At 54.9% G+C, this 27,606-nt stretch overlaps 2 protein-coding genes across 2 annotated transcripts in view; one reads left to right on the top strand and one right to left on the bottom strand.

Moving 5' to 3' along the window:
- The first annotated feature begins 4,642 nt into the window (after positions 1–4,642).
- On the top strand, positions 4,643–16,947 carry Chga (chromogranin A). The gene is made up of 8 exons (XM_045154786.1): positions 4,643–4,720; positions 5,396–5,442; positions 7,714–7,807; positions 8,508–8,576; positions 11,536–11,637; positions 12,971–13,363; positions 13,922–14,412; positions 16,497–16,947. The coding sequence occupies exons 1-8, from the start codon at positions 4,672–4,674 to the stop codon at positions 16,578–16,580; spliced, it is 1,329 nt and encodes a 442-aa protein (XP_045010721.1). The 5' UTR covers positions 4,643–4,671; the 3' UTR covers positions 16,581–16,947.
- A 4,190-nt stretch (positions 16,948–21,137) lies between these two features.
- The window catches only part of Itpk1 (inositol-tetrakisphosphate 1-kinase), a 144,187-nt gene continuing 137,718 nt past the window's right edge, over positions 21,138–27,606 (bottom strand). Inside the window, exon 10 of the mRNA XM_004649325.2 lies at positions 21,138–23,086. Within this exon, the coding sequence (XP_004649382.1) occupies positions 22,728–23,086 (359 nt within the window). The 3' untranslated portion in view covers positions 21,138–22,727. The remainder of the gene's footprint in view (positions 23,087–27,606) is intronic.

Below are 27,606 nucleotides of genomic sequence, written 5' to 3'. Positions count from 1 at the left end.
GGCCTGGTTCTGACCTGTCCGCCTTGCCAACGTATTCTAGTATGTGAACCAGGTACACAGCAGGTATTCAATTAATGCTTGTTGAACAAGGACATGTCTTGTTCTCAGTCCCCAAACAGTTTTGGTTCGATCTGGTGAGAATACGTCTGTGCTGGGCTGGAAGGATGGCTTAGCAGTTAAGGTGTTTGCCTGCAAAGCCAAAGGACCCAGGCTCGATTCCCCAGGACTCACGTTAGCCAGATGTACAAGGTGGCATACGTGTCTGGAGTTTGTTTGTAGTGTCTGAGGCCCGGGTACACCCATTCTCTCTCCCCCTCTCTCTCCCTCTTTCTTTCTGTCAAACAAAAGGACCAATGGTTTAAAAAAAGAAAGGAATATCGTCTGTGCTTGTAGTGAGCCCGTGCCAGGTAAATGGCCTGGGAGGAACCTGTCCTCCAGGGTCACCACCTGGGGCTCTGAGAAGGAGGCTGCCTTGCCAGGAAGGAAGACCTCAGGCTGGGCACCAGGAGGGCTTGGCTCTCACCCCACTCTGCAGTTGCTATGCTAAGTGACTCAGGGCAAGTCTCTTTGCTCTTTCTGTGGGGACAGGTGATGGTGGTATTCACCCTCTGTGTCTGAAAGCAACAGACCTCCTCACTTCAGCTTTGGGGGCCTCGAGCCCGAGTGCAGATCCTGCTTCCCGTTACCAGCTGCGTGACACCCTCCTTTACTCAAGTTACCACGTGACCAGGGCAACCTCTCTGAGCTTCCACCTTAGACTCTACCCAGGTCAGAACACAGGGTGGGTGACCCCTTGGCAAGCACCTACTGCTCACTGTGAGGAAGCCGGAAATCAGGGGCTGACTCCCTGAGCTTCCCGGCCCTGTGGCCTGTGCAGAAAGTCTGTGAGCGCAGAACGGTGGCTGCTGGAGGTTGGGCAGAGCTCTGAACAAAACAAGACCCAGGCAGGCCTCCAGCTGCCCCTGTCAGAGCTGGACTCTGCTGTGGATGAGGGGAGCCAACCTGGGCCTTCAGCCCTCCGTGGGGGTGTGTGGGTTTCTTCTGGGGCCTGTCTGTATCAATATTGGGGGGGGTGCACACCTGTGAGCCTGCCTCTGGAGGCTGGGTGCACTCTGGTCCACACCTGATCTTTACAGGGTTGCGCCTGGACAGCTCCCAGACATGCCAGGCAGGTGGACAATGTCTGCTCTTCAGAGAGGCCAGGACGCCCTTCCTGTCCCCTGTTCCTCACCCTCCCGTAATTGGTAGAGACATTGTTTTTATTATGGTAAAATATACATAATCCGGAAGATACCATTTTAATTGTTTTTTGTTTTTTTTAGGTGAATGGCTCAGTGACATTATCAACTTCACATTTGGTCACCACCAAAATCCATCCCCCAAATGTTCCCATCTTCCCAAACCCCATGCTCATGCGAATCTAGCTCCCCACTTCCTGTTTTCCTGGCCTGCACAACCCCGATACCATCCCCTGTAAAGCTGACCCTTTGCAAAGCACCCATGTAGTTCTCTCTGCCCTGCCCTGCCCTGCCCTGCCCCGCCTCCTGCTCAGGCCACCGCCTGGACTCAAGCTGTGAGGAGGTTGCCAGAATGACCTCTCCGTCATTCATTTCTTGTCCATTCATGAAATACTGCAGGAGTTTGCCTAAGACACTGTTCTTTATTGTTTAGCAAAAAACCCAAAGAACCAGCACACCTATTTGTATGTTAAGCTGTGGCCCACGAATAAGGGTGTCAGACGACGATGATCATGATCTGGGTTAATATGTATGGTGACATCCGGAAGGAAGCACGCACACATTCACCTGGAGCAAACCTGAAGGATCTGGAACGCTTATTCTTGCCACACATGGCTGGAGTCTCTTGCTGGAAACTAGCATCAAATGAATGGAGACACTTCAACACAGAGCACAGAATAAATGCCTAAAAACCAATAGTGCTTTTCTCTGGGCACTGTGTGCATAGGCAGCTTTCCTACACTTCTCAAGTTTGAGATGAAATACGTGTTCCCAGGACTGGGAGGTTGCCCAGTCACTAGAGTGCTGGCCTTGCAAGCGTGAGGACCTGAGTTTGATCTTCACTACCCACAAGGGAGGTGGAGAAAGGAGACTCTCTGGGGCTGGTTAGCCAACCAGTCTAGCCTCACAGGTGAGATCCCCGTCAAGGTGAGACCATGTCTAAAAACAAAAACCAAAACCAAAACAAAAAACAGGTGGGGCTGGAGAGATTGCTTAGTGGCTAAGACACTTGCCTGCAAAGCCAAAAGGACTCAGGTTCAATTTCCCAGTATCCACATAAAGCCAGATGCACAAGGTGGTGCATGCATCTGGAGTTCGTTTGCAGTGGTTGGGGGCCCTGGAGTGCCCATTTTCTCTCTGTGTCTGTCTCTTTCTCTCAAATAAATAAATAAATAAGATTTTTTCTTTTGTTTTGTTGAGGTAGAGTCTCACTCTAGCCTCAGGGTATAGTAGTACGGAGTCTCAGGGTGGCCTTGAACTCACAGTGATCATCCTACCTCTGCCTCCTGAGTGCAGGTATTTAAGGCATGTGTCACTACACCTGGGTCCAAATCCTCTCTCTTTGCTACAGCTTTACCCCTCCTCAGCATACCGAGCCCCTTCCCTGGTTACCTTTTATCCCTTTTCTTGTGTGTGTGGTGTACGCATGCAGTGTGCAGATGCACTTGCCTGGTGCACATGTGCAGAGGCAAGAGGAGGATGTTGGGTTTCCTCTGCTACCACTCTCCCACCTTATTGTTTCGAGACAAAGTCTTTCACTGAACCTGGCTCAGGTTTGGTTCTCCTGGCCAGACCGACTGTCCAGGGAGCTCCAGTGATCCTTCTGTCTTTGCCCCGTCAGCACTGCAGCTACCAGCATGTGCACTCAGGCTTGGATTTTTAAAAAACAATTTAATTTTAATTTATTTATTTATTTGAGAGAGAGAGAGATACAGAAATAAGCAGGCAGAGAGAGAGAGAGAATGGGTGCACCAGGGCCTCCAGCCACTGCAAACTTTAGGTGCACGTGACCCTTTGGTTTTGCAGGCAACTGCTTTAACCGCTAAGCTATCTCTCCAGCTCTTGGCTTTTTTAATTTTTAAAATAATTAATTTATTTATTTATGAGAGAGAGGCAGAGAGAAAGAGAGAATGGGCACACCAGGGCCTCTAGCCACTACATACGAACTCCAGACACATGTGCCCCCTTGTGCATTTGGCTTACGTGGGTTCTGGGGAGTCAAACCCGGGTCCTGAGGCTTCGCAGGCCAATGCCCTAACCGCTAAGCCATCTCTCCAGCTCCCGGCTTTTTAAAACTTTTTAAAATGTAAGTCCTGCCCTTGCATCTACTGCTGCATCTTCAGCATCTCACACAAACGAGCTCAGTTCTTGGGTGCGCCAAGATCATAGTAGACGTTTGACAAGTGTTAAGGCATGAAGAGGCCTAACAAGAACGAGCGAAGGCACAGCAATTTCTCGTTTAGAGACACGAGTGGGCAGAGGTGTGGGCAGGAAGCAGGAAACGGCAGCAGATGAGGACAGGAAGGCGGGGATCTAGAGGATGCGTCAGTGTCAAGCTGTCATCCAGATACTAGGGTCCCTATGACAGTGGGGTCAGATAACACAGACTTTCCCATGTGGCTCCTAAAGGAGCAGCTGAGCTCCCGGGGCCCTGGAGCAGCAAGAAACCAAATAGGAAACGGGCCCAAAACGTGTGGGTCTGGGAACAGTCAAGAAAGAAAGAGGGGGCTGTGCTGCTGGGTTTCGAGGTGTCCCCGAGGGGCTGCCCAGGGCTAGTCATGTTACAGACAACTTCTGCTTATGCCTCACCCTGAAGACTGACGCCCATTTCAGCAGCCCCTGGCGGGAAAGTCCTGGGGGCGGGTGCAGGCAGAACCCAGGACTACCCACCTGTGGGCAGAACCTTCATTCAACACATACACATGAGAAACGTGTGAAGTCGCCAACTTTGCCAGAGTATGAGGCAGACAGCCCCCCCCCCACGAAAAAAAACCCTCACCAAATCAATATGAAGTGACCAAATATGAAAGCACAAAACTGGATGGCCAGAGCCAGGCCTGACTCAGGTGGAGGTCCACAGGCCCCTGTGGGACCTCCTAGATATTCCGGGGAGCCCTGAATGGCACAAGCCTGCCTCTCTAGCAGGTGAAAATCAAGAGAAACCCTGTCGAGCCGAGGGACACTCAGCAGGGATCAGGGAACAGCTGGAAGACCTGGAGGCTCAGAGACGGGGTGTGACTTGCCCAAGGACGCACAGCAGACAGACAGGTGGAGGCTGAGCTCTGCCACTTCCTTCCCGGAAGCCGGGATAGTCTTCGCAGCCCCCAGGTAGGACGGAGTGCTGGAAGCCGAGAGGCGCTGAAGTGGGGCTGGAGGTGGAGCGAGCTGGCTTGGACCCCCCGGGGGTGGGGGAGAGAGGGGGTGAGGAGGGCGGGCGATGACGTCACTTCCGGGCCCGGGGTGTATATAAGCGGGGCGCACGGCGGCGGCGGCTGCTGCTGCTACCGTGACCGCAGTGCCCGGGCCCCGCGCGGAGCAGATTCCCCGCGGGCGGAGCTCGGACCCACGCTCGCCGGTCTCCGTGTCTGCGTCCCTGGTGCCCGCGTCGCCTCGGGCCCGGCCGCCCCGCCACCCGCTCCGCACCCGGCTCGCCATGCACTCCGCCGCCGCCGCCCTGGCGCTGCTGCTGTGCGCCGGGCAAGGTGAGCAGCGCGCGGAGGGTGGTGGTGGTGGGGAGCCCGTGGGGTCCCCGCGTCCTGCCTGCTCCTGCCCCAGGGCCAGGCTCCCTCACGGCGCGGCGCCCCGGGCTTCAGCACCGCGGACAGCACCCCTACCTCGTGCCCGGCCCCGCAACGCCCCCGTGGGATGGACCACCCCCTCCACACGCCCCTGCCCGCTGTCCCTGCTCCGCCAAGGTCACTGGCACTGCCGCCACCCCCACCCCCTTCCGCACCCCTCTCCCTCTTCCATTCTTCTACTCCCCCTTCTGCCCTTGACCTCTCTCTCTCTCTCTCTCTCTCTCTCTCTCTCTTTCTCTTTCTCTCTCTCTCTCTCGGGGTTGCCTCTCATCCCCACCCCATGCCCAGCTCTTGCCAGCCACCCCTGGGGTCTCTCCCTTTGCCCATCCCAGTCCTGTTGTAGGGTTAGCCTTGTGTTCATTGCACTTGCTTTTTCTGTTTGCACATCCCAGGGGAAGTGCTGAGGCCCAGTCAGGGCTGCCTCTGGGGGGCCACCCTCCTGGGGCAGCATGTGTGTGTGTGTGGGAAGCAGAGTCAGCTCTGGCCTCTCGTGGGGGGGGGGGTAGGGGCCGTTTGAGAGGGAGCTGGGCGACTGGGTCCCTCTAGGTACAGATGAGTGATCCCCCTCTCTCTCCCCAGTGTCTGCCCTCCCTGTGAACAGTCCTATGTCAAAGGGGGACACCAAGGTAAGAAGGGGGAGTGGGGGGGGTCCCTGGGAAGGGGCGGTGGCCCTGAGGGCACCTCATGGCTAGTCCTCGGGCAGCTGCAGGAGTGAGTCTGGCAGAAAGCCAAAAAGCCAGCACTGCGGCGGCTGAGCCGGGGGACAGCTTGCCTAAGAAGACATCACAGATGCCTGGTTTTCCCTGCTGTCCAACTGTGGGGACTTCTGTGGCCAGGCCCCTGCCCTAAACACTCCTGGTGCACTAGGTTCACCAGGGGCTGGGGATGTGGCTTCTTGTGATCCCAGATGTCCACAGACCAGCCCGGTCGTAGCCTCCCCTTTGCTCATCCCTCTGCTAACCACATCCCTCCGCTGCAGGCCCTCGGGCCACAGCAGACACACTCTTGACCCTGTGCCCTGCCATCTAGAGCTGTCTGATGGTGGAGGTCGCCTAGGAAAGGGCCTTCGGATATACCAGCCGGGATCCCTCCGGCAATAAGAAACACTGTACACCTGACATATGCTTGGGGTTCTTTCTCTGAGCTGGGGCTGTCTATCCAGGTTATGAGCTCACATCTATCTCTGTTTGAATATCAGGGATTCCAAGGGCTGTTTTCTTCTAGGAGACCACATTTCAAAACCAAATGCATTGAAGAGATTTCGACCTCAATTTATTTGGGTCTATTTCCCCGAGTGCGCGTGTGCGTGTTTAGTTGCACGTAGCTCAGCAGTTAAACCTTTGCTGGTCATTTGAGCAGGTCAGCCTTGGGGGAAATGCCTGAACTTCCTGTGAGTCCTCTTGCCTCTCTTTCCTTGGGAGATGTGAAGAGTTAGAATCATGAGTGTGAAGTACTCAGCAAATTAATGGACTCTCCAGCCCTCTTGGGACCACTACCCAGTACCGTCTAGCAGAATCTGCCTCCACTGACGGCTTGTCTGACACTGCCCAAGCAAGGTCTAGGGCCGCAGGGAGATGCAAAGTGCTGGTTGCTGGGTGAGGCTTGTCAAGTCCCCCTTGGGAATCCACTCTGGCTACCACAGTATACCCAGCAGGCTGGGTTCAGAGGCACCAGCAGCTGGGTAAGACAGAATGTTCCCTTTAGGTTGCCACTGCACAGTCTGAGAGTGTCTGCCAGCTTGCCATCCTGGAGCTGTGGACATGTTGTCCTGGCATAGCACAGATGCAGCCTCCCGCCCCCTCGCTTACTGCCAGCTTTGCCTGTCGCGTGTCTGACACCTTCAGCTCCTCCACTCAGTTGTAGACTGTTGGAGGTGAAGTCTCAAGTCCCTCCCTGTGTGTGTGTGTGGGGGGGGGGCAGTTGGTGGAAACTTTCCCATCTGTGCCTCCTCACCCTAGGAGGTCTGTAGGAAAGCTTTCTCACTCCCACTTTACATAGGAGGAAACTGAGGCTCAGAGAAGTTAGGTCACTTACCCAGGATCTCACAGCTAGCATACCACGCTAGTGAGCACCGTCTTCAAAGACCATCCAGCTTGTGCTGGGCTACCCACCGCACCCTGCTGACGTAGATAAGACATTCAAAGACGCATGTTATTGGCCTGGGATGGGCAGCCAGAGGTAGCCAGTGGGTGTCCCGCATCCAGCCATAAGATTCATACGGTGGGACAATGTGGAGCCACACTATGATTTTCTTCTTTTTATTAAATTATTTATTGAGGGTGACTTTTTATGTAGGGGGGTTGAGGTAGGGTCTCATTCTAGCCCAGGCTGACCTGGAATTCACTCTGTAGTCTCAGGGTGGCCTCGGATTCATGATGATCCTCCTACCTCTGCCTCCCAAGTGCTGGTATTAGAGGTGTGCACCACCACGCCCAGCTCTCTCTTATGATTTTATTTCTGCCTACACGTAGCAGCACTCTGGATGCTGGTTCTGTCTCCAGACACGGAGGTCTTTGTTCTACTCTGGGCAGTCTGGGGGGTGTTGTGGCCTGGGGCATCTGCAGGAGCGTGACCTGTGACTAGCTGTCCTCCTGGTTCACCTCTCCCGTGGAGAACCTCCTTAGGGATGAGAAGATGCCACATACCTATCCCACTCCTCCTTCCCTGTGGTCTCCTTGGGGGACCCTGTTCCCCTGGCCATGTGATTAGAGTGCCTGGCCCATGGTACACACCACTGGAGGCTTTTCTTTCTCCATGGCTCTGACGGTCTGGCTACAGAAGCAGTGCTGGGCTCCATGGACTCCCGCCGGCCACGTCCTGGGAAGTTTTCCCATGCCCTTCGCAGGAGCTGAGCCCTGTACCCAGCCCAGCCCCAGCCTACCCTGCTCTCTCGCCAGGTGATGAGATGCGTCTTGGAGGTCATCTCTGACTCTCTGTCCAAGCCCAGCCCCATGCCTGTCAGCCTTGACTGTCTGGAGACCCTCCAAGGAGGTAAGGGCCAGAGGCTGGAGGAGGGTCTATGAGGCCAGGAGGTAGTAAACAGCTCTTGATAGGATTAACCATTTCACCCAGCACTGCTGGGCCAGTGCTGTGCTGGGAGCTGAGGGGCTTCCAGACTGGCAGACATGCAGCAGTTAACTAGAATCCTAGGCAGAATGAGGGGGTTCTGGGAGCACACCTTGTGGACCACGGTTTTGTGTGCTATACACTCAGCGTCAGGAGCCCCTCTGGCGCTGATATATGCTAAACAAGAAGATTTTGGTTGTGGGCTTCACAATGACCGTGTCTTTCCAGACTGACAGTCCAGTTTGATCAGCAGCAGGATGGAGTTGGCCGAGGTGGTGTTTTGAAAGCAGTGCTGGTCATGGACAGGGAGGAACTGAAGGAAGGCGGGTGGGAGGGGCAGACAACATGGGCAAAACCATGGAGGTAGGAAGCGTGTTAGACCTTTTCTCGTGCCCAGGGCCTGCTGCCCTTGGCTGAGGGCTAGGCACAGGGTCAGTGGCCAAGCGTTCTGCTGCGGTAGAAAACTGATTCACGCCTTGGGAAAGAGGAATTTCCCAAGCGTATCAAGCTCCCATCTTGCCACCGCCGCCCGGGTGCTGAGTTCCCAGAATAAATGCTTGTGCTCAGCTGAAAATCGTGATGATCTTTTGAGGCAGTCCACCCATAACTGTGTTCCCTCCTGCAGACGAGCGGATCCTTTCCATCCTGCGACACCAGAATCTGCTGAAGGAGCTCCAGGATCTGGCTTTCCAAGGTATTTCCAGCACTGTGCACAGTTCTGGGAAAAGGCCAGTAAACCAAGCGCTGGAGAACCAAGATGGAAGTTACTCAGCTTTAGAGCAGAGCAGTCGGGTCCGCCATGCCCCAGTGCAGTCTGTGATTGATAGTGCTGAAGAGGTCAAGGTTCGGAGAGGCTGAGTGATTCTCCCGAGGTCACGAAGTCGAGTAGAACCCACCAAGTGCAGATCCAGCTCTGCTCACACCCCTGGTCTCTGAGCAGTCATCTCAGGGAGCAGTCATTTCAAGAGGAGGCCAGAGGGCTCCTCACTTCTGTAAATGAAATTGTGCACTGGGAGGGAGTGGCCATCTCCTAGTGATTCTCTTTCTTTCTTTTTTTTTTTTTCTTTTCAAGGTAGGGTCTTGGTCTAGCCCAGGCTGACCTGGAGTTCACTATGGGGTCTCAGGGCGGCCTTTGAACTCACGCTGACATCACAGGCGTGCACCGCCATGCCCAGTCCTGGATTTTTTTTCTTTTCTTTTTTTTAATCTTTTTACAATTTTTATTAACATTTTCCATGATTATAAAAAATATCTCATGGTAATACCCTTCCCCCCCTGCACTTTCCCCTTTGAAATTCCATTCTCCATCATATTACCTCCCCATCTCAATCATTCTACTTACATATATACAATACCAACCTATTAAGTACCCTCCTCCCTTCCTTTCTCTACCCTTTATGTCTCCTTTTTAACTTACTGGCCTCTGCTACTGAGTTTTTTCCTTCTCATACAGAAACCCAATCATCTGTAGTTAGGATCCACATATGAGGGAGAACATATGGCACTTGGCTTTCTGGGCCTGGGTTACCTCACTTAGTATAATCCTTTACAGATCCATCCATTTTTCTTCAAATTTAATGACTTCATTTTTCTTTACCACTGAGTAGAAAGAACTCCATTGTATAAATGTGCCACATCTTCATTATCCACTCATCAGTTGAGGGACATCTAGTCTGGTTCCATTTCCCAGCTATTATAAATTGAGCAGCAATAAAAAACATTTATTTTTATTTATCTGAGAGAAAGAGAGGAAGAGTATGGGTGCATCAGAGACTCTAGCCATTGCAAATGAACTCTAAATGAATCTGCTACTTTGTGCATCTGGCTTATGTAGGTCCTGGGGAATTGAACCTAGGTCCTTAGGCTTGGCAAGCAAGGGTGTTAACTAACCACTAAGCCATTTATCCAGCCCTGGATTTTTTTTTTTTTGACATAGAGTGTCATGTTAGCCCAGGCTGGCCTCAAATTTGATATGTAGTCAAGGGTAACTTTGATCTCCTGACCCTCCTGCCTCTTATCCTCCCAAATCCTGGGGTTACTGGCAGGTGTCACCAGACCCAGGTGACGCAGTGTTGGTGATTGAACCCAAGGCTTCTTGCATGCCAGGCAGGTACTATACTATCTGATCCTCTGATGGTTATGCAAGGATGAAATGTGTGCCTGGCATGTAGTCTCTGCTGCAGCCATTATTGCCTTTGTTAATAATTTTGATACCAATAACTCTGGGTTTGAGTTTGTACTTGTTTGTTTGCTTGAGGCAAGGCCTCGCGGAGTAGCCCACAGGGCCCTTGAACTTGCAGTCCTTTTGCCTTCAGCCATCTGAGCGCTGGGGTTACAAGTATGTACTGCCATGCCCACCTGGGTTTGCTCACTCTCGCCCAAGCTGACCTGGAACTCCCTCTGTAGTTCTAGGCTGGTCCTGAACTCACAGCGATCCCCTACCTATGCATTCCAAGTGCTGGGACTAAAGGCCTGTCCCACCACACCTAGCCCTGGGTTTGCAAATTTTGTTTGCTTTTCAAGGTAGGATCACACTCTAGCCCAGGCTGACCTGGAATTCACTATGTTGTCTCAGAGTGGCCTTGAACTCACAGCGATACTCCTACCTCTGCCAATGGAGTGCTGAGACTAAAGGTGTGTGCCACCACACCCAGTCTAGGGTTTGCTCTTTTTAACAAAACATTACATATTATATGATGATATGATAGTTTTAAAATTAAATACTGAATGGCTAATGTTACATTTCAATGATTCACTATGTCAGTGGAGACTGTTGGAGAGGAGTATGTCCCCCACCATGCACACAAATGTTCAAGGAACTTACACAGCGTCTGGTACACACTCGGCTGTTTTCCATTGAGTTCACTACTTGTGTCTCCAGCCATCTTTGGTGTCCCTCCATGCCCTGTTGGGTGCCTGTAGCATCTTCACACACAGCCTCTATATTAGCACCCACCATGAAGCACCCATCCAATTGATGAGCATCTGGACCTCAGGGGACCCACACTGCCCAAGATCACAGAGCTGGCACATGGCCAGGAGTGGCCTGGTATCCACGTCTGTCTGTGGCCAGGCTGGGCACAATCCCGGGCCCACAGGGTTCCTGTCATGAGGAAAGCCACCAGCAGCTACAGAGTTGGCCTGGCCGCGAGGCCAGCATCGGGTCCAGAAGTAGCGTAGGATGCTCGGGAGGCGGCAGCAGCAGGGGCTCTGGGATGCAGAGCAGATGTGCTCCTGGCTTTGGAGGCAGGCCCAGCACTTGGCCTTCTCCAGACTGCCATGGCCCGAACCAAAAACACCCACAGGGGGCCCAACAGCTGCTGTGGCCTCTGACTACAAGGTCCCCAAGCCACAGCTGGGTCATGAGTGTTCCTCCTTCTGCTGATCCGGAATCCTCAACCCCACTTGGGTCTTTATTGCCCTGTGCGAAATAGACAGGGCTTGTTCTCCTTTCCTGGTGGAGAAACTGAGTCAGAGAGGTGGCGTGGCTGCCTGATAGGCCTCAGATTGGGGTTGAGAGACTGTGCCCCCAGCATCTTTTTGGGCAGGCCTGGAACGCTGTGCAGTTTGCTACATGGAGGTGGGGCCTTCAAAGTCATGGACAGATACAGGGCTTGACCACATGGAACCTTCCCTCCCGCCCCCCATACCAGGGGCCACCGAGCGGGTCCAGCAGCAGAAGCAGCAGCACGGCGACTTCGAGGATGAACTCTCGGAGGTGCTGGAGAACCAGGACCCTGAGGCCAAGGCAGAAGGTCAGTGTAGCCTGGCTGGCAGCGGTGGGAGGAGGCAGAGTGTCCTCAGAGCAGGAACTTCTGTGAGCTCTTGAAGGTGGCTGCCATTCCCTTCTCTCTGCATAAGGGGAAGTGGAGGTCCAGAAAGTGAAGCCACACGACAACCAAAGGTCTCTGCTGGTCCCCACGCCAGCCGTGGTGTTCTAGGCTAGACAGTGTCTGACACGGCAGGTGAGCAGCATCGACACTGGGCCCTGCCGTGGATCCATGTCCCCAGCAGCTGCCCTCCTGGATCTTGGCGATGTCTTAGAATAGCTGTTGTAGGAGGGTCCGAAGGAACAGGCTCAAAACGTGAAATGACCTTGGGCCACCGGTGAAACCGAAGAGCCTTTAAAGGGCTCAAAGAAGTCATGGCTCAATAACATGGTTCCTTGTCCCTCACCTGCCTGGGAAGATCCACAAATGACACCCACAGCGCCGCTTCTCATGCAGGAGGTGGGTGGCAAGGCCAGTTCCCAGGAGCTAGTCTGTGATCTCCCTCTGGGGCAAGTGGGGACACCTGTAGGTGTGAGTGGCCACCCACACATTGGCTGCTCCGTCACCCTTGTGCTGCATGGAATGCTGTGTGGATTCCCACATCCAGCTTCCATGGGAAGGGGAGTTTGGATCACTGTGGAGCCCATGTGGGCAGCGAGAGGGGGGACATGTGGCACCTCCGTGTGTGTGTGCACATGTGTGTGTGCAAGTGCATGTGAGTGTGCCTGGAAGGTTTTACTACAGAGACCCTGAACTTGGCATTTGGAGGAGGGATGTGAAGGTTTGTCTCCTAAGCCTGTCTCATCCCTGAGCACTAGGTTGCGTTTCTGTGGACTGGACACGGCAGCATCTGTCCCCTGAGGTGACACTTGTTCAACAGTAGTCATTCTGGGGACAGAAGGGATTTTCACTGTTTAGAGGCCGTCTTCAAGAAAATTCCACAAGACAGAGCAGCCCGCGTGGGCATGCGGGAATGGGCTTCTTACACAGAGAGGTTATGAGCACTTTGCCCCAAACCACACAGCAGTCTGGTCCAGCTGCCATCCTCATTTTCAGTTCAGCGTTCACTCTGCCTTCCGGGGCCACTTCAATGTCCATTGGTTTTTATTTGCACTCTGAAATCATCTTCTGTTATAAAAAGCAAAATGAAAGACCACTCCGGTTGTACTCAGACCAAGCCACAACATGGAAGGGGGACCCTAATCCTTGTCTTGCATTGTGCTTCCTGGGGGCCAAGATGTCTGATGACAACAACTTGAGTTTGGCCTCTGGAGAGCAGCCTGGACCCTGGTCTGACTCTGTCCTATTGCTTCCACAGAGGAGACAGCAGAGGCACCCTCCAAGGACACTGTGGAGAAAAGAGAGGATTCTGAAGAGGCACCGCAGGGTGGCGGGGTCACCGAGGGAGCCAGGCCCCAGGCCTTCCTAGAGCCAAAGCAAGACTCGCCCATGGTGGGGCATGGGGAAAAGGATGTCACCAACACCCAGCCACCAGCCAGCCTCCCCGGCCGGGAACACCCACCCCCACAGGCTGCAGAGGACATAGAGGAGGGTCTGAGTGCTCAGCAAGACCAGCAGCCCAGACAGGAAGAGGAGGAGGAGGGGGAGGCTGAAGAGAAGGCGGGGCCTGAGGAGGAAGAAGGCCCCACGGCAGCACCCAGCTCTGGCCGTGGCTTTGACTCTGGCCTTGACTACAAGGAGATCCAGAAAGGTGACAGCATGTATGGTCACTGGAACCTCGACAGGTTGTCTGGGGAGGGGCAGGAGGGCTGTCATACATCATCTTAGCCCACCCCCATAACAGTCCTGAGAGGTACTCCTTTGTCCAGCAGGGCAAGTGAGGCTCAGAGAGGTTACATAAGTTGTCTGAGGTCACACAGCTGAAAACCCGAGATTCCAGCATGGGTTGACCTAGGAGGTGAGGGGGACTTTGTGGACGGGACTCGGGGAACAGAGAGAAGACAGTGAGGCAGGTGGAAGCAGGCTGAGCTAGGGGTGGGGCGAATGCCAGTGAGGCCAGGCTAACCCACACTGGGACAAGGCTTTAGGATGAGGGGACTTCAGCCAGCAGGGCTTAACCAACTCCCTTTGAGCTCTGGGAGGCTCTTGCCAAACACAGCATCAAGATGGCTCCGTGCTCCAAGTAGGACCATTGTGGAGAGGTTGGCTGGACCCTGGGTCGGAGCCTGGCCCTAGTGGAGGCCACACAGAGGCCCCCGGGAGTGGCAGCCGCTCCTCACGTGTTGCTCTTTTCTGTCACCTACTCCAGGTCCCTCTGAGACTCAGACTGTGGGTGGAGGTGGAAAGATGGTCGCTGCAGAGGCTCGGCCCTCGAAGGGGAAGGGACAGTGGGAGCGCTCTGAGCAAGAGGAGGAAGAGGAGGAGGAAGAGGTGATGCCAGGGGCCCCTGGAGATGTCTTGCAGGGCGGGAAGAGCCAGGAGCTACAGCCACAGCAGCAGCAGGAGCAGCAGCGGCTCTCCAGGGAGTGGGAGGGTGCCAAGCGATGGGGCAGGATGGAGCAGCTGGCCAAGGAGCTGACGGCAGAGAAGCGCCCGGGCGAGGAGGACCCTGACCGCTCCATGAAGCGCCCCTTCCGGGCCCGGCCCTACGGTTTCAGGGAACCCGGGCCACAGCCACGCTGGGGCTGGAGCCCACCGTCCTCGCGGGAGGACAGTGTGGAGGCCAGCCTGCCCCTGCAGACCCACAGTGACCCCGGAGAGAAGAAGGAGGAGGAGGGCAGCGCCAACCGCAGAGCAGAGGTTGGTACCGCCTAAGGCAGCCACACCTAGGCGGCCTTTGCCCGATGGAGCATGCTCAGAGGGGCTCCCTGGGTAGCGTAACCGGGCACCAGCTCACAGCGGGCATGCAGCCAAAGTGCTGGACAGACAGCGGGAATGAGCGGGTCCGGAGGCCTCAGCCCCATCTGAGACACTAAGCAGGGACTTTGCAAGTGTGTGGCGGGGTGGGGGTGGGGGGCTTCGGGTAGAGAGCCTGGCTGGACTGGCTAGGGTCTCCCAGGGATACTGATGGTCCTGAGAGCTGGGAGGACAGGGAGACAGGATGCAAAGGGACCCAACCAGCCATGATGTAGGAAGACAGTGCAGTTGGTGGTGACGTCCTCCTGGCTGCCAGCCAGCCCCATTGGCACCTCCTCCCGGGTTAGATCCACATCCAACCCATGATGGCAAAGTGGGGCCCAGGGCCTTCGGGTGTGGGTGTATGCAGCGCCCTGGTTCTGTGTCTTCTGAACTGTGTAACCTTGAGCAGGTCATTGTCCCTGTCTGAGCCTCATCAGTCCCGCCTTTGTATGAGATGGGGTCTTTTCTACTGACCTCATTGTTCTGACTAGAACACACATGATCTTCAAAACCTGGGTCTACTGGAGGCTGTGTGGGCAGCTTCAGGGTTTGTGCAGGGCACATGGCCCCCACAGAGGGGTGGGGATGGGCTCCATCCTGACTGAGGCCTCAGTGTTCAAGAGGGAATCCAGACTATGTGGTGTACCATGTCCATCCATGGTCTTGACCCCAAGGTTCATCCCTGCCCACACGAAGAGGATGGAGCCCCTCTTGGGGGTGGGGTGCTCTGAACTTGGAGCCAGGCTCTGTTAAGTGAGATTCCTCTTGGCATTGAGGGCTAAGAGAGGGTCTCTCTGCCTGTGTTGCTTGGTGATGGGGGGGTGGGTGGCAGCAGTAACACCAGGGCTAGGTGGGTGACCTTGGGCACCCTCTTACCCACCGAGAAGCCAGAGAGAGACATCCACCGACTTCTCTCTCATGGGTGGAAGGAGCCTACAGTGATAGGTGGAGGAGAAATGGAGACCTCAGGTCTTAGGGACAGGGTGAGGTAGAGGTCTTTCTTAGAAACGCTGAAATCACATACCCCAGGGGCTGCTTCAACACTGAGGGCTCTAGGGTTGAAATAAGGCAAGCACTGTTGGTGTCCCTGTGGTCCTGGTTCTTAGAGGGGCAGTAAGTTTGCCCTTAGCCTCTCCACGGTGAGGATCCCAGAAACGTGACAACTCCCAGGTCAAGGCCAGGGAGATGGCCTTTCTCGATGTTCGGCCATTGTCCAAGCTCCCAGGGGTCTAAAGGCTTCAGGTGACTGGGTCCCAGCAGAGGAGGGTCTTTTGCTTTCCTGACCACCCTGTTTGGAGCTTGGGATCCTCTAGGGTCAGGAACAAGGGTCAGGGCCCAGCCCTGGGCAGGCCCATGTGAGGTGGGTTCTCAGCATTGGTTCCCACAATCTCCACAGGTCCAAAGACTGTGGGAGACGGATGAACCGAGGCCAAGCCACATCCATCCTGAAGGCCACTCATTCATGGATGTCTGAGGGAGAATCCTTTAGGAAACCACATACCTAGAAAGAACAGACCCGTCTGTCTAGAACCTTGTAGGAGGGAGTGAGGGCTGGCGAAGAGGCCAGTGGGAGTAGTGTGGAGTCCTTTTGTGCATTAAGAAAAAAACAAAACAACAACAACAAACAGTGGGCTGGAGAGATGGCTTAGCGGTTAAGGCATTTGCCTGCAAAGCCAAAGGATCCCGGTTCAATTCTCCAGGACCCACGTAAGCCGTTCGTTTGCAGTGGCTGGAGGCCCTGGCGCATCCATTCTCTCTCTGCCTCTTTCTCTCTCAAATAAATAAAATATATTAAAAAAAAAAAAACAAAAAAAAACAATCAAACCCAGTACATCCCAGCTGTGTGGCAGCAATGCCCTTGTGACATGGGCGAGGTCCCCCCACCCTGCAGTCTCTGAGGCCACACAGCTGGCCAGCCAGTCAGCTGACTGTGTTCTCAACATTGGTGCCGCAGGCCCCAAGGGACCTTCTGTGTTCTCTCCTAGGACCAGGAGCTGGAGAGCCTGTCCGCCATCGAGGCAGAGCTGGAGAAGGTGGCGCATCGGCTGCACGCGCTGCGGCGGGGCTGAGCACCGGTGGTGGGGCCCAGGGCCCCCCTGTGGTCTTGGCTCTGCTGTTCCCTCTGCCTGGCCACTGCTGGAAGCTGCTTCTGGTAGGGAAATGGCCTCCTGCTGCCAGAGCCCAGACCACCGTGTTGCCCCTTGCACCTCTTCTGCTCTCAGCCCCAACCCTGGACACTTCTGCAGGACAGCCCTGACTGTCAGCACGGATTCCTTCTCTGAGCACAGGCAGCTTTCTAGAAGTTTCTCTTCCACCTTCCTGTCCATGGGGCACAACTGCAATAACTTCTTACCTTTGAGTGAAAGCCGAGAGCTCCTGACTGTAATATATTCCAGGCAAAATTTATCTAAGGAAGAATAAACCTGAACCAGGCTCTTTCCTTGTTCTTTGTTCCCGCCCCCCCAACTCCGCTGTGAGTGGGGTGAGAGGCACAGGATTAGGAGAGTGTCACTGTGACTTGCGGCGGGGGGACCTCTCTGGTCCACTTCTTGGTCTGTGCACCTGTGAGCCTTTGTCCTAGCCTCTACCATGGGGATGCGGAGCTGCCCGGAAGGGTGTGTGGGGTTAACACACACACAGAGGCCCCGCTGCCGCTTCTTCCTCTCCCTCCTCTGGAGCTAGGCCATGGATGGGGGAGGCTAAGTTGGGCACAACTTGTGTTGAGACAGTTTCCTCTTTCCCCCAACTATAGTCGCCTTGGGGCTGGGTTGAGGTCCCAACAGCCTTTCAGGGGCCACAGGCAGTAGATTAGAACTACGTCCAGACCCGGGCATCTGTGCAATAGGCCGTGCTTGTCCTAAGTCCACACTGTACCCCATGATTATCTCAAGCCCATCGTGCGCACAGGACCAAGGGGTATCAACGGTTCACTAGAACAAAGTGGGTCTTGGGCCATTTTGTTTTTTTCGAGGTAGGGTCTCACTCTGGCTCAGGCTGACCTGGAATTCACTATGTAGTCTCAGGGTGGCCTCAAACTCATGGTGATCCTCCTACCTCTGCCCCGAGTGTTGGGATCAAAGGCGTGAGCCACCATGCCCGGCTTGGGCCATTTCTTTTAAAATTTATTTCTTTGATTGTGTCTGTGTATGGGTGCACCAGGGCCACTGCTACTGCAAACAAATGCCAGATGTTTGTACCACTTCTTGCATCAGGCCTAGATGGATGGCTTGGGAATGGAGCCCAGGCTGACAGACTTTGCAACCTTTGACTGCTGAGCCAGCTTCCCAGATCCTTAGGCACACTTTTGAGAATGCAGAAACTGAGTCAGAGAACACATCAAAGTCACAAGCAGGGGTAACTGTGAAACATTTCAACATAGGATTCCTGTAGGACCAGGATAGGATAGGTTTGCATGCTAGCTACTCTAGGACGAATCCTTCAGGGACCATCAAACACATTAAGCGGCTGCTTTGGGCTTAGTCGGCCTGTCAGGATGACCTCTGGCTTTGGAAGGCCTGCGGGGAGAGCCAGACCTTCCGCAGCCAAAGCAGCACGCGGGGGCAGATGTGCGCTCAGAGGAGGCTGGCTCTGAGCTCGCTGCTGCGGGAGCTCACCCGTGCCCCCCCCCCAAGTCTGTGCACCTCCACTAAGAGCAAACCCGCTCCATCTGGTCTGAGCAGGGGGTGTCCTCAGCCCACCCACTCACGAGCTGGAGAGCCCAGGCAGCCTTCCTGGTCCTCGCAGAGCCTCTGTTTCCCAGGTGTAAGATAGGTATAATACTTGTTATCTCCTTACCAGATCATAGTAAAGGCTGATTGGGCCAGATGGCACAACTATGGGAATGCCCATCATCTGGGGAGGGGTCACAGAAAGCCTGGCCTTTGTTTATTCTTTTACTTGAGGCAAGCCCAACATACTGCTTTTCTTTCTTTTTTTTTTCTCTCTCTCTCTTGTTTTTTTTTTTTTTTTTTTGAGAGAGAGAGACACAGAGAATGAGAATTGGTGTGCCAAGGCCTCCAGTCACTGCAATCAAACTCCCGACGTGTTTGCCCCTTTGTTTGCATGTGCGACCTTGCCTGAGTGTCACTGTGCGTCCGGCTTACATGAGACTTCGACAGTCCAACACAAGTCCTCAGGCTTCGCAAGCGTCTTAACTGCTAAGCCACCTCTCCAGCCCAGCCTGAGCCTTTCTGATGAGGCTGGTCTGCCCCCTGTTGCTGATGCCCATGCCCAGGGCAGAGGCAGACCCTCTAAGCAGCTGATGCTGTTTTTCTTCACACATTATAGAAATAGGTTCACACCTCTCCTGATAGCTAGAGAATAACAGACCTATCACCAGGCCACTAGAAATCAAAACATCCACCAAGACTAGGTGGAAAACAGAGCACACGGGAACACCTGGTCTCCAGAACTCACCCCAAAGAAGGGCTGCCTGTGTTGGCAGAATCACAGGGACCTGGGGAGCTAGGGACAGAGCCGAGCTGGTAGACAGCAGAGCCAGCCATGCACACTACATGTTGGATGTGCATTAAATGACAGCCAGCCGAGGGTTCTGGCAGAGCTGCTCGTGATCAGGATAGGCAGCCAGCGGCAGCTGTCACAAAGCACAGGTGTGGTCACAACCGTCCATCCTGGCATGAGGGGGGTCTCCTCTGTGGGGAGCTTCAGGGAGGTGCCACCTCCTACGCCCTGTGGAAGTCAGCCTCTCCAAGCTGCTGGATCACAGTTGTCTGGAAAAGGCAGAGAAAACAACTAGTTCTGAACAGGGTCCTGAGGTCTGGTGGGGAAGAGGTGTCTCTGCTGGTCACAACCAGAAGGTGGACGACCCAAGTGGCAGGGGCCACGTCAAGCAATAGTCAGCCCTCTTCTGCACAGAGCATGGAAAGAGCCCGGCCCAGGACCTGGCTGACAACTGTGTGGAGGGCAGGGGCAGAAGCTTGGAGCCCAATCATGAGAAGCCTTGGACCCGTCATCTGGGCTGTCCCCAGGTGGCTAGGGCAGGTGACATGGTAGCAGTTGTAGGCACAGCCAGGCCCATCGCAGGAAGCACAGGCTCTGGGCCTGGGTTCCCCTCAAGGGCTGAGCCACCCATTCAGCTAGCGGCATCCCATTCTGGGTGGCTTTTTTATTTCTTTTACTAGGGGCTGGTTTCTAGGGGACAAGAAAGGGCAGGCACGTGCCCCAGGTGCACTGGTGAGGCTAGCCAGTGACTCGACGGCCAACAGCCTAGGTATGAATGTCCTAGAGCCAAGGATGTCCTCCAGGTTGGAAGGACAAGGGCCACACCGTATCCCTTTGTTTGAGTGCCTGTCCAGCAGGCACTTTTCTCAGCTTCCTGTCTAGGACCGTGCCACCTTAAACATGCCTGATCTTGTCTGATCTGGGAAGCTAAACAGGGCTGGGCCTGGTCAGTATGTGGGTAGGAGAAACCCAGCTTCATACTGGAGATCTTCTGACATGCTGTGAAGCCCATTTACTCAAAGTGTGTTTTGTTTTTTTTTTTTAACTTCACTCATGGGACTAATAATGGGCCAGTCCACGGACAGGGTGTCCTTAATCCCTTGAGGCTTCAGTGGGGTCTGATTCCCAAAGGCAATGCTGGGTAACCACGGCCAAGCCAGGACACTTCTGGTACTAACGGCAGACTCTACTCTGCTCTGCTGGCGAGGACAGACGCCAATAGCTAGTGCTGTGGTGTCACGTTTGTGAAGTCATGTCCCACCATCTGAGCACATCGGAACTGCTCTACCGCACAGAAACTGCCCAAGGTCTCAGCAAAACATGACCCTGGGCTGGAGAGGTGGCTTAGTGGTTAAGGCACTTGCCTGAGAACCTATGTTGGATGCCCCAGATCCTATGTAAGCTACACACACAAGGTGGCACACGTGTCTGGAGTTCGAATGCAGTGGTTAGAGGCCCTCGCATGCCAATTCTGTCTCTTATGAAAACAAAACACAATCCTTCCCCTTGCTCCCAGAAGTCCTCAGGGATGTAGGAAGCTAGGCCTGAGCACGGCTTCCTCCTCAGCTGGCAGGGCTTCCCACTGTCCGTGAGTCTAAGGACAGGGGCGGCACCACCATGCCCTGAGGAGAGGAGGAAGTCACAACTGTCTTGCCTCAAGGGTCTCTTCCCTAAGGGGCACCCCCTAAAGCCTGGCCAGAGGCCGGAGACCAACCAACTATGGCATGCATGCTAGGACTAACCAAGGTTAGTGGGCACTCTGGGGACACTTAAGAGGCAGCATTCTCATCCTCACTGAGATGCCTCTGGGGGTTGACTGGCCACATCCACCAGGCTATACTGGGAGCTCCTATAAACTATCTCACGGCTGCTAAGCCATTAGGAGGCAAAATACAGTATTTCCACTTCTGTAAATGGCATGGAGGCCTGTGGAAAATGCCATGTTGCTAGGGGACATACCTGGACACAGCTTCCACCATGTGTGACTCTGGAGTAAGGAGCTCTAGGGAACAGATGTAGCCTGGTGACAGGCCACCCTGCTGTTTTCAAGGCAGACTGGGATTGGGTTCTGTTCTTATGAGATCAAGCTATTTTATTCAGTATCTCTTCTTTAAGGGGGACGGCATGCCAAGCATGAGCAACACTGAGCGCGTGTGAAATGCAGGTCGATTTCAGTAGTTTATTCTGAAGACAAAGCAGGGCAAGAGGTGGCCACGCTTCCCGCCCCCTGGACTCAGGGTCAGGCCTGGCCACGCTTCCCACCCCACTGGGCTCAGGGTCAGGCCTGGGAAGGTGACGCACAGATAGATCAGGTCCATCGTTCAGGTCACGTAAACGTGGTTAGTCCTGGGGCCCTCAATTTCCAAGAGTCCTTCCCCCAAGCTCCCACCTGGCAGCGCTGCTGGGGGCTCCCCCCCCCCACCGCCACTGGTGTCCTCCATCTAACTGGACCTAAGGACAACTCGCAGGCCTCGGTCTCTTTGCAAACTGAGCTGTTATCTTAAGACACAAGATTGTCTTCAAGGGTCCTGGGCTGCTTGTCCAGGACTCTACAACCTTCAGGTTGGAGGAAGCGCAGTGTCCCTTACTTTAGCCTTGGGGCCAGCTGCTGGTTTGCCTGCTGCTGTGGTGACAGGGTGAGACTGGGGTGGGACATAGGTCCCACACAGGATGGCCTTGTGATGAATGCAGTAGGCTGTGCCATAAGTGACACATGTGGACAGGATGGGCCTTGTGGACAGCCTCCTCCCACCTAAAGAGGGGCCCAGGCGGCCACAATGCCCAGTGAAGGCTCCTCCACAGTCCTCATCCCGGATGACGTCATGGAGAAGCAGGGGTCCTTCTGGGCTGGAGGTCTAGGCCAGCCCTTCGGGCCTCTGGTCTCAGCCACCCAAGAAAGGTGAGGAGATGGAAGCCTGAAGATTTGTGGAATGATCTGCCCAAAATCCCAGCACAAACTTTTGGCACCAGCAGACTCAGCCCTGGGCTCCCACCAAGGTAGTCTTCCTCCTTGTCCCTGGGTGGAACACGAAGGAGGAGATGGCATGGCCTGGTGCACTTTGAGGAGCCAGTACAGAGTGGCTTTGGCTAACCCACAGGAAGCTTCCTCTCCCATCCCTTTCATGGAAGGTGGTCTCAACCCACACTCCCAGCATGAAGCTCCCCAGGGTGATCCACTGCTCTCTGGCTCTGGAGAGCAAGGGTTGGCCCCACATGTGGGGGACAGGAGTTCACCTCGGAGGAGACAAGAGGAGGGAAAAGGAAGAAGGGAGAGGTCCAGGGACGGCAGGAAGAAGGGGAACTGGTCCTTCTCTCACCTGCTGAGCCACAATAGCCTAGCCAGGAATGGGTCTCCTTCCAAGGGACCCCAGAAGCCTGGTCCACAGCAGCCACAGAGACAGACAGACAGACATAGATGTGCACACACACTCGTGTGACAACCACATGCACACATACACCCCCCACATCTCACATTCAGACCTAGTGTTGAGAACACAAGCATGTGTAAAGTCAGTGAGGAGGTCTGAACAGCAGGAACCAGGCCAGATGCCCCTCGTCCTCGAGGCCGGACCACTTGGTGCTCTGTTTCATCTTCCTCCCTCGTTCCAATCATCACATCAGAAAATCAAGTTAGAAATTAAAACATAGAAGCGTCAGGTCATTGGGAATTCTTAGCAGCATCGCCGGTGGGAGCTGCTGGCCCAGCGGGTGTGCTCTGTGCTGCGTGCCGCCCCTCTGGGTCCTGGGCTCTGTGGCTACTGTGAGGAGGCTTTGGTGGCCAGGGAGGCCACACAGTGCTGCTGAAAGCTGGGTGACACGCCAGCGGTGCAGCCGAGTCTCTGGTGTGGCAGCTTGGTCGAGCCACTGGCACCCAGGCTGCCTGCATCAGCCTCCGTCTTCCAGGGCGCGTCCTGGCCCTTCAAGCTGCTGCAGCAGCCGGGGCTGGCGCTGCATGTCCGCCCGTCGGCCGCGCTGCCTGCCTGCTCCACTGGAAGCCGGCTGTGCCTCAGTGGGGCCACGTCCCCCACGGCAGCCGCGCCCGTGCTCTGGCCCTGTAGGACGGTAGCAATGTGGTTCAGGAGGTCTGTGAAGAACTCACTCACACCCTCGTAGCCTGGGGATGGAGAGACAGACAGACAGCACTGGATGTTAGCTGAGCGGGTCGGGAGAAGGGGAAGGGGTATCATGGGCTGGTAGGATAAGGAAGGGCTCTTTCAGTCTATGTCATTTACACAGGAAACCCAGGCTTAACAGACAAGTCACAGAGCCCACTACGTGTGGCCCCACAGGGCTAGCTAGCGCTCGACACTGCTCCATCGCCAGAGTGTGAGAAGCTGGTTTGTATATACCCTGTGCTCGTCACACAGTGCTCCATATAACCACCCAGTTACCATTACTACGGTTTGAGTAAGCTCTCCCCAAAAGGCCCTGGGCAGCCTTGTCCCTCAGCCCATGGAGCTACTGGAAGGAACCTTTAAGAGAGCCCTATTGGGAGGTCTTTCAGTCATTGTGGGAGTGCCCCTGAAGAGGGGTGCCTCCAGCCCCTTCCTCTCCTATTTAGGTGAGTTCCCTCTGCCATATGCTTTCCTGGCAACATGCACAGGCCCAGGTCAATGGGATTAACGGACTGCATATTGAAACATTCAAAACATTTCTTTTTGAGTTTGACCCTCTCGGGTATTTTGTAACAGTAACAGAAAGCTGATGAACACACCCACACAACATGGCAAGATATATGGTCTGAGTTGGCCATGCCAAAGACCGCCACTGTTCAAGCAGACAGACCCTTTGAGTGTGGCCTCTGGCTCAGCTGCTGGTGACTGCATCTATCCTGAGGCTCAGCTTCCTCATCCTCTTACAGTGGAGACATCTACATCAGCGTGCCCGGAACATGGGTGGGCTCTGACCCAGCAGCCAAAACTCAAACTGTTCCCTTTAACCCTCAAACCCAGCAGGCCCAAAGCCATTTCCCAGATACCAGCTGGGGAGGCCCTGTGCACCCTAGGTTGTGAGGAACAGATTCTATTTGGCTGCCATGACCAACCAGGCCAAGGGTGTCTCAGGAATCGAAACTTCTGGGGGCCACCTGGGGAGAAGTCCCTACCCCACACATGCAAATGTCAGCAGGGTTCTTGGGACTAAGGGGACAGTCTAGATTAAGGATAAGAATTTTGCTGGATCCCAACGAGAGAGATGCAATCCAGGATGAGCATTTCTTCCCAAATGCCTAGACCAATGTGCAGTGAAGAGACCTGGCATACAGCTACCCTAACAACTGGGAAGGAAACCTGCCTCATAAAGGAGCCACGGCAAGCCAGCTCTGGGGGTCTCCAGGTACTGTCCATCCCACAGCAGCTACGACCAACACCATCAATACTTCCCCAAGTGCTAAGAGGCTAGGAAACCCTAGCATGTGCTCTGATGACAGTCATGCCACTGACGCAAGAACCAGGGACAGGGCATCGTGTGACCTCTTACAGAACAGTTCTGGGGGGCTGTGGGGGTCAAGTTACTGGGCCGCTTGTCTCCTTAGCTCACACCTCTGAATGCAGCAAGTTTCCCTGTGGTTTGGAGGAAGCCTGAGGCTGACTGAAGCAAGGCAATATGATGAGGCCAACAGCAGTCAAGGCGGCTGGCATGCGGCGCAGTGCCCTGCAGACATGACACACACCGTCTTCAGCTTTCTCCTCATAGAGATGTGGTGCAAGACTGCCAACCCCTATGGAGGTGGCGATAGCACCCCCACAGGTGTTCACGGCAGGTGTCACAGCCTCATCTCACAGAGAACACAGGGGCTCAGCACCGTGTCACAAAGCTCCTAAGTGGCGAAGGTGGGATCCGAACTAGGCCGGCCTTTGCCTTCAATACGACCTAGCATGGAGACACCCCGCTGCCAGACCAGGTACGCTACTGGCCTCGGGAACATACGTAGGCTAGGTAAGAGGGGCACCAGGGACCGACCCAGTCAGGTTGCCAAAGAACCCAGGAGGCTGCTCCCCAGCAACCAGATGAGGCCCCGGCAGCCTGGGACAGTGAAGGGAGGGGGGCTTAAGCGACCAGCTGGGCCTGCAATGCAGAGGGAGCCGGGGCAGGCTGCTGCCTGTCGCTCTGAGAGGAGCAACAAAGGTGAAAACTGACTGAGCAGGTTGCCAAGTCCAAGGCAGACACAGTGAAAACTCATCTATCTGCAGGGTGGGTGAATGCCCGTTTGCACAGGAGTGAATGTGGGGCTCATGTGAAGTACCCCAAACCATCAGGCTGAAAAAGTGGTGCTCCGAGAAGCCGAGGCCTCAGGGTCAGATGAAGGTTTGGGGCTAACCAGCACCTAGCCTGGCTCTACAACTCAGGGGACCCTGGGAAACTCCCTCAGCACCTGGCTTTACCTTCTCATAGGCCAGAAGAGACCACAGCAGCTCTTCTCATGAACACAGCACACAGTGAGGCCAGAAGCCCACTTCCCAGAGCCTAGACGCTGGCCCCTGTGGCAAGGCCACCATCTATCCTGAGAAACAGAGGCAGCCTTCCTGGATGGGGATGGGCAGTAGTGGGGCGCAGGACCAATGTGGCTTTCCCAACAAGCCCTCACTCAGCATTCGGCTCCTCACCTGCCTCCACAGGGCTCAGCCCCAATCCTCCAGTAGCCACTGACCCAACGCCATGCCCTGCCCCACCCGAGTGACTCCTGACCACACTGGCTTGGTGATTGTGCCCTGAACTCCAGGACTCATTTTGGCTGTTTACACTTGGCACGGCTGCCTGTATCTAGTGGCAGAACCCGCCCCCCCGCCCCCCCACAGTTCCCTCTCCAGAGGCCCTCGGCCACCTGCCCTCAACCCCCAGCTGGCGGGTTGTGCTCCTGGACCGCGGCCCTGCCACATCCCTAATTAATCTCTGTGGCGGTCCTCCCAATACAATCCTTATTCTCACACTCTGGCTAATGCAAAGCCCCTTCATCTGCACCCCAGAGCCGGGATAACCCCAAGGAGCCACGTGAGCACTGGACACAGCCTCAGACACAGGCTGTTCCCATCTTGCCACGATAAAGCTCTGATGTTGCCAGGCCATAGATGTCCCTCTGGCCATGTTCTCCTGCACCCCAGCACGTCCATCTTTGGTGGCAGCTCTTTTCCTTCTTGCTGAGCTTTCTCTGGTGTCAGTGTCCCACAGAAGAGCCATCGGCCGTCCCTCCTCTCCATCCTCTGCATCTTCCTAACTGTGACATGAGCTCCAAGGGCAGGGCTCTCAGCTGGGCTCACTCTGCACCTAGTGTCTGGACCAGCTGGGAGCCGTAGCCCCTGGTAATAAGACCAGCTGGGTGACAGATGGAGCTGACGGGTTCTTCAGGGCCCAGCTCCATGTGCCTGAGAACTGTGACACCGTGCAGAAGGCTCATGAGCTCTCTGGGGAGCAGAGACGACGCAGGGTACCTGGGGCCTGAAGTTCAGCCTGGGGAGGGGTGGCCTCCTTCCTTAGAAAGAGAAGCTTGCTTTTCCTCCACATCAAGAAAAGGAAAGGGGGCTGGACAGATGGCCTAGCGTTTAAGGTGCTTCCCTGCAAAGTCAAAGGACCTCGGTTTGGTTCCCCAGGACCCATGTAAGCCAGATGCACAAGGTGGCACGTGCATCTGGAGTTTGTTTGCAGTGACTGGAAGCCCTGGCACTCCCATTCTCTCTCTCTCTCTTCCTCTTCCCCTCTCTCAAATAAATGAATAAATAAAATAGTCAAAAAAACTTTAAAAAAAAAGAAGCTGGGCGTGGTGGTGCACATCTTTAATCTCAGCACTCGGGAGGCAGAGGCAGGAGGACTGCTGTGAGTTCAAGGCCACCGTGAGACTCCAGAGTGAATTCCAGGTCAGCCTGGGCTAGAGTGAGAACCTACCTCAAAAAACCAAAAAAAAGAAAAAAAGAAAAAAAGGAAGGGCAGGACTGGAGAGATGGCTTAGCAGTTAAGGTGCATGCTTGCAAAGCCTAAGGAGACAGGTCTATTCTCTAGACCCCACATAAGCCAGATGTACAAGGTGGCACATGTGTCTGGAGTTTGTATACAGTGGCTGGGCTCACCCATTTTCACGCTCTCTCTCCCTCTCTGTCTCGAACAGTAAATAAATAAAAATAAATCTTAAGAAAAAAAGAAAAGGAAGGATAGTCGTCAGGCACAGTGCCGCTCCTGCAGTGGGGTGGCTTGAGCTCAGGAACTTGGGGCCAGTATGAGGCAGAGATGCCTGGGGTCTGGGAGATTATGAGGCCTTGCTCTGAGGCCATGTGGAGCCAAGGCTGTTTTTCATTTATTGTTTCCCCCTTGGTTTTCCAAGAAAAGGGCTTGCTCCATAGCCCTGGCTGGCCTTGAACTCGTGGCAATCCCCGCTGCCTCAGCCTCCTGGGTGCTGGGATTATAGACGGGAGCCCTCGGACTGCCGTGCTCCACTGCTTAATCTCAGTGAGCGTACAGTGCCTGGGCTATTGGTCTCAGAGTCTCTGAGGGGCCCATGCAGCCTGCGAACATTGACCCTGGACATCAGCCCACTGTCCCTGCCAGCACAATGGGCCTAGGCCTGGGCTGTGCTGGTGCTGCCCCTCCTGGAGGCCCTGGCTCAGGGGAGATGGAGGGGAGCACAGCAGAGCTGGACTCCAAGCC

The sequence above is a fragment of the Jaculus jaculus genome, chromosome 7, assembly GCF_020740685.1.
Source record: "Jaculus jaculus isolate mJacJac1 chromosome 7, mJacJac1.mat.Y.cur, whole genome shotgun sequence".
Taxonomy (NCBI): Eukaryota; Metazoa; Chordata; class Mammalia; order Rodentia; family Dipodidae; genus Jaculus; species Jaculus jaculus.
This window is presented reverse-complemented; position numbering and strand designations above follow the sequence as displayed.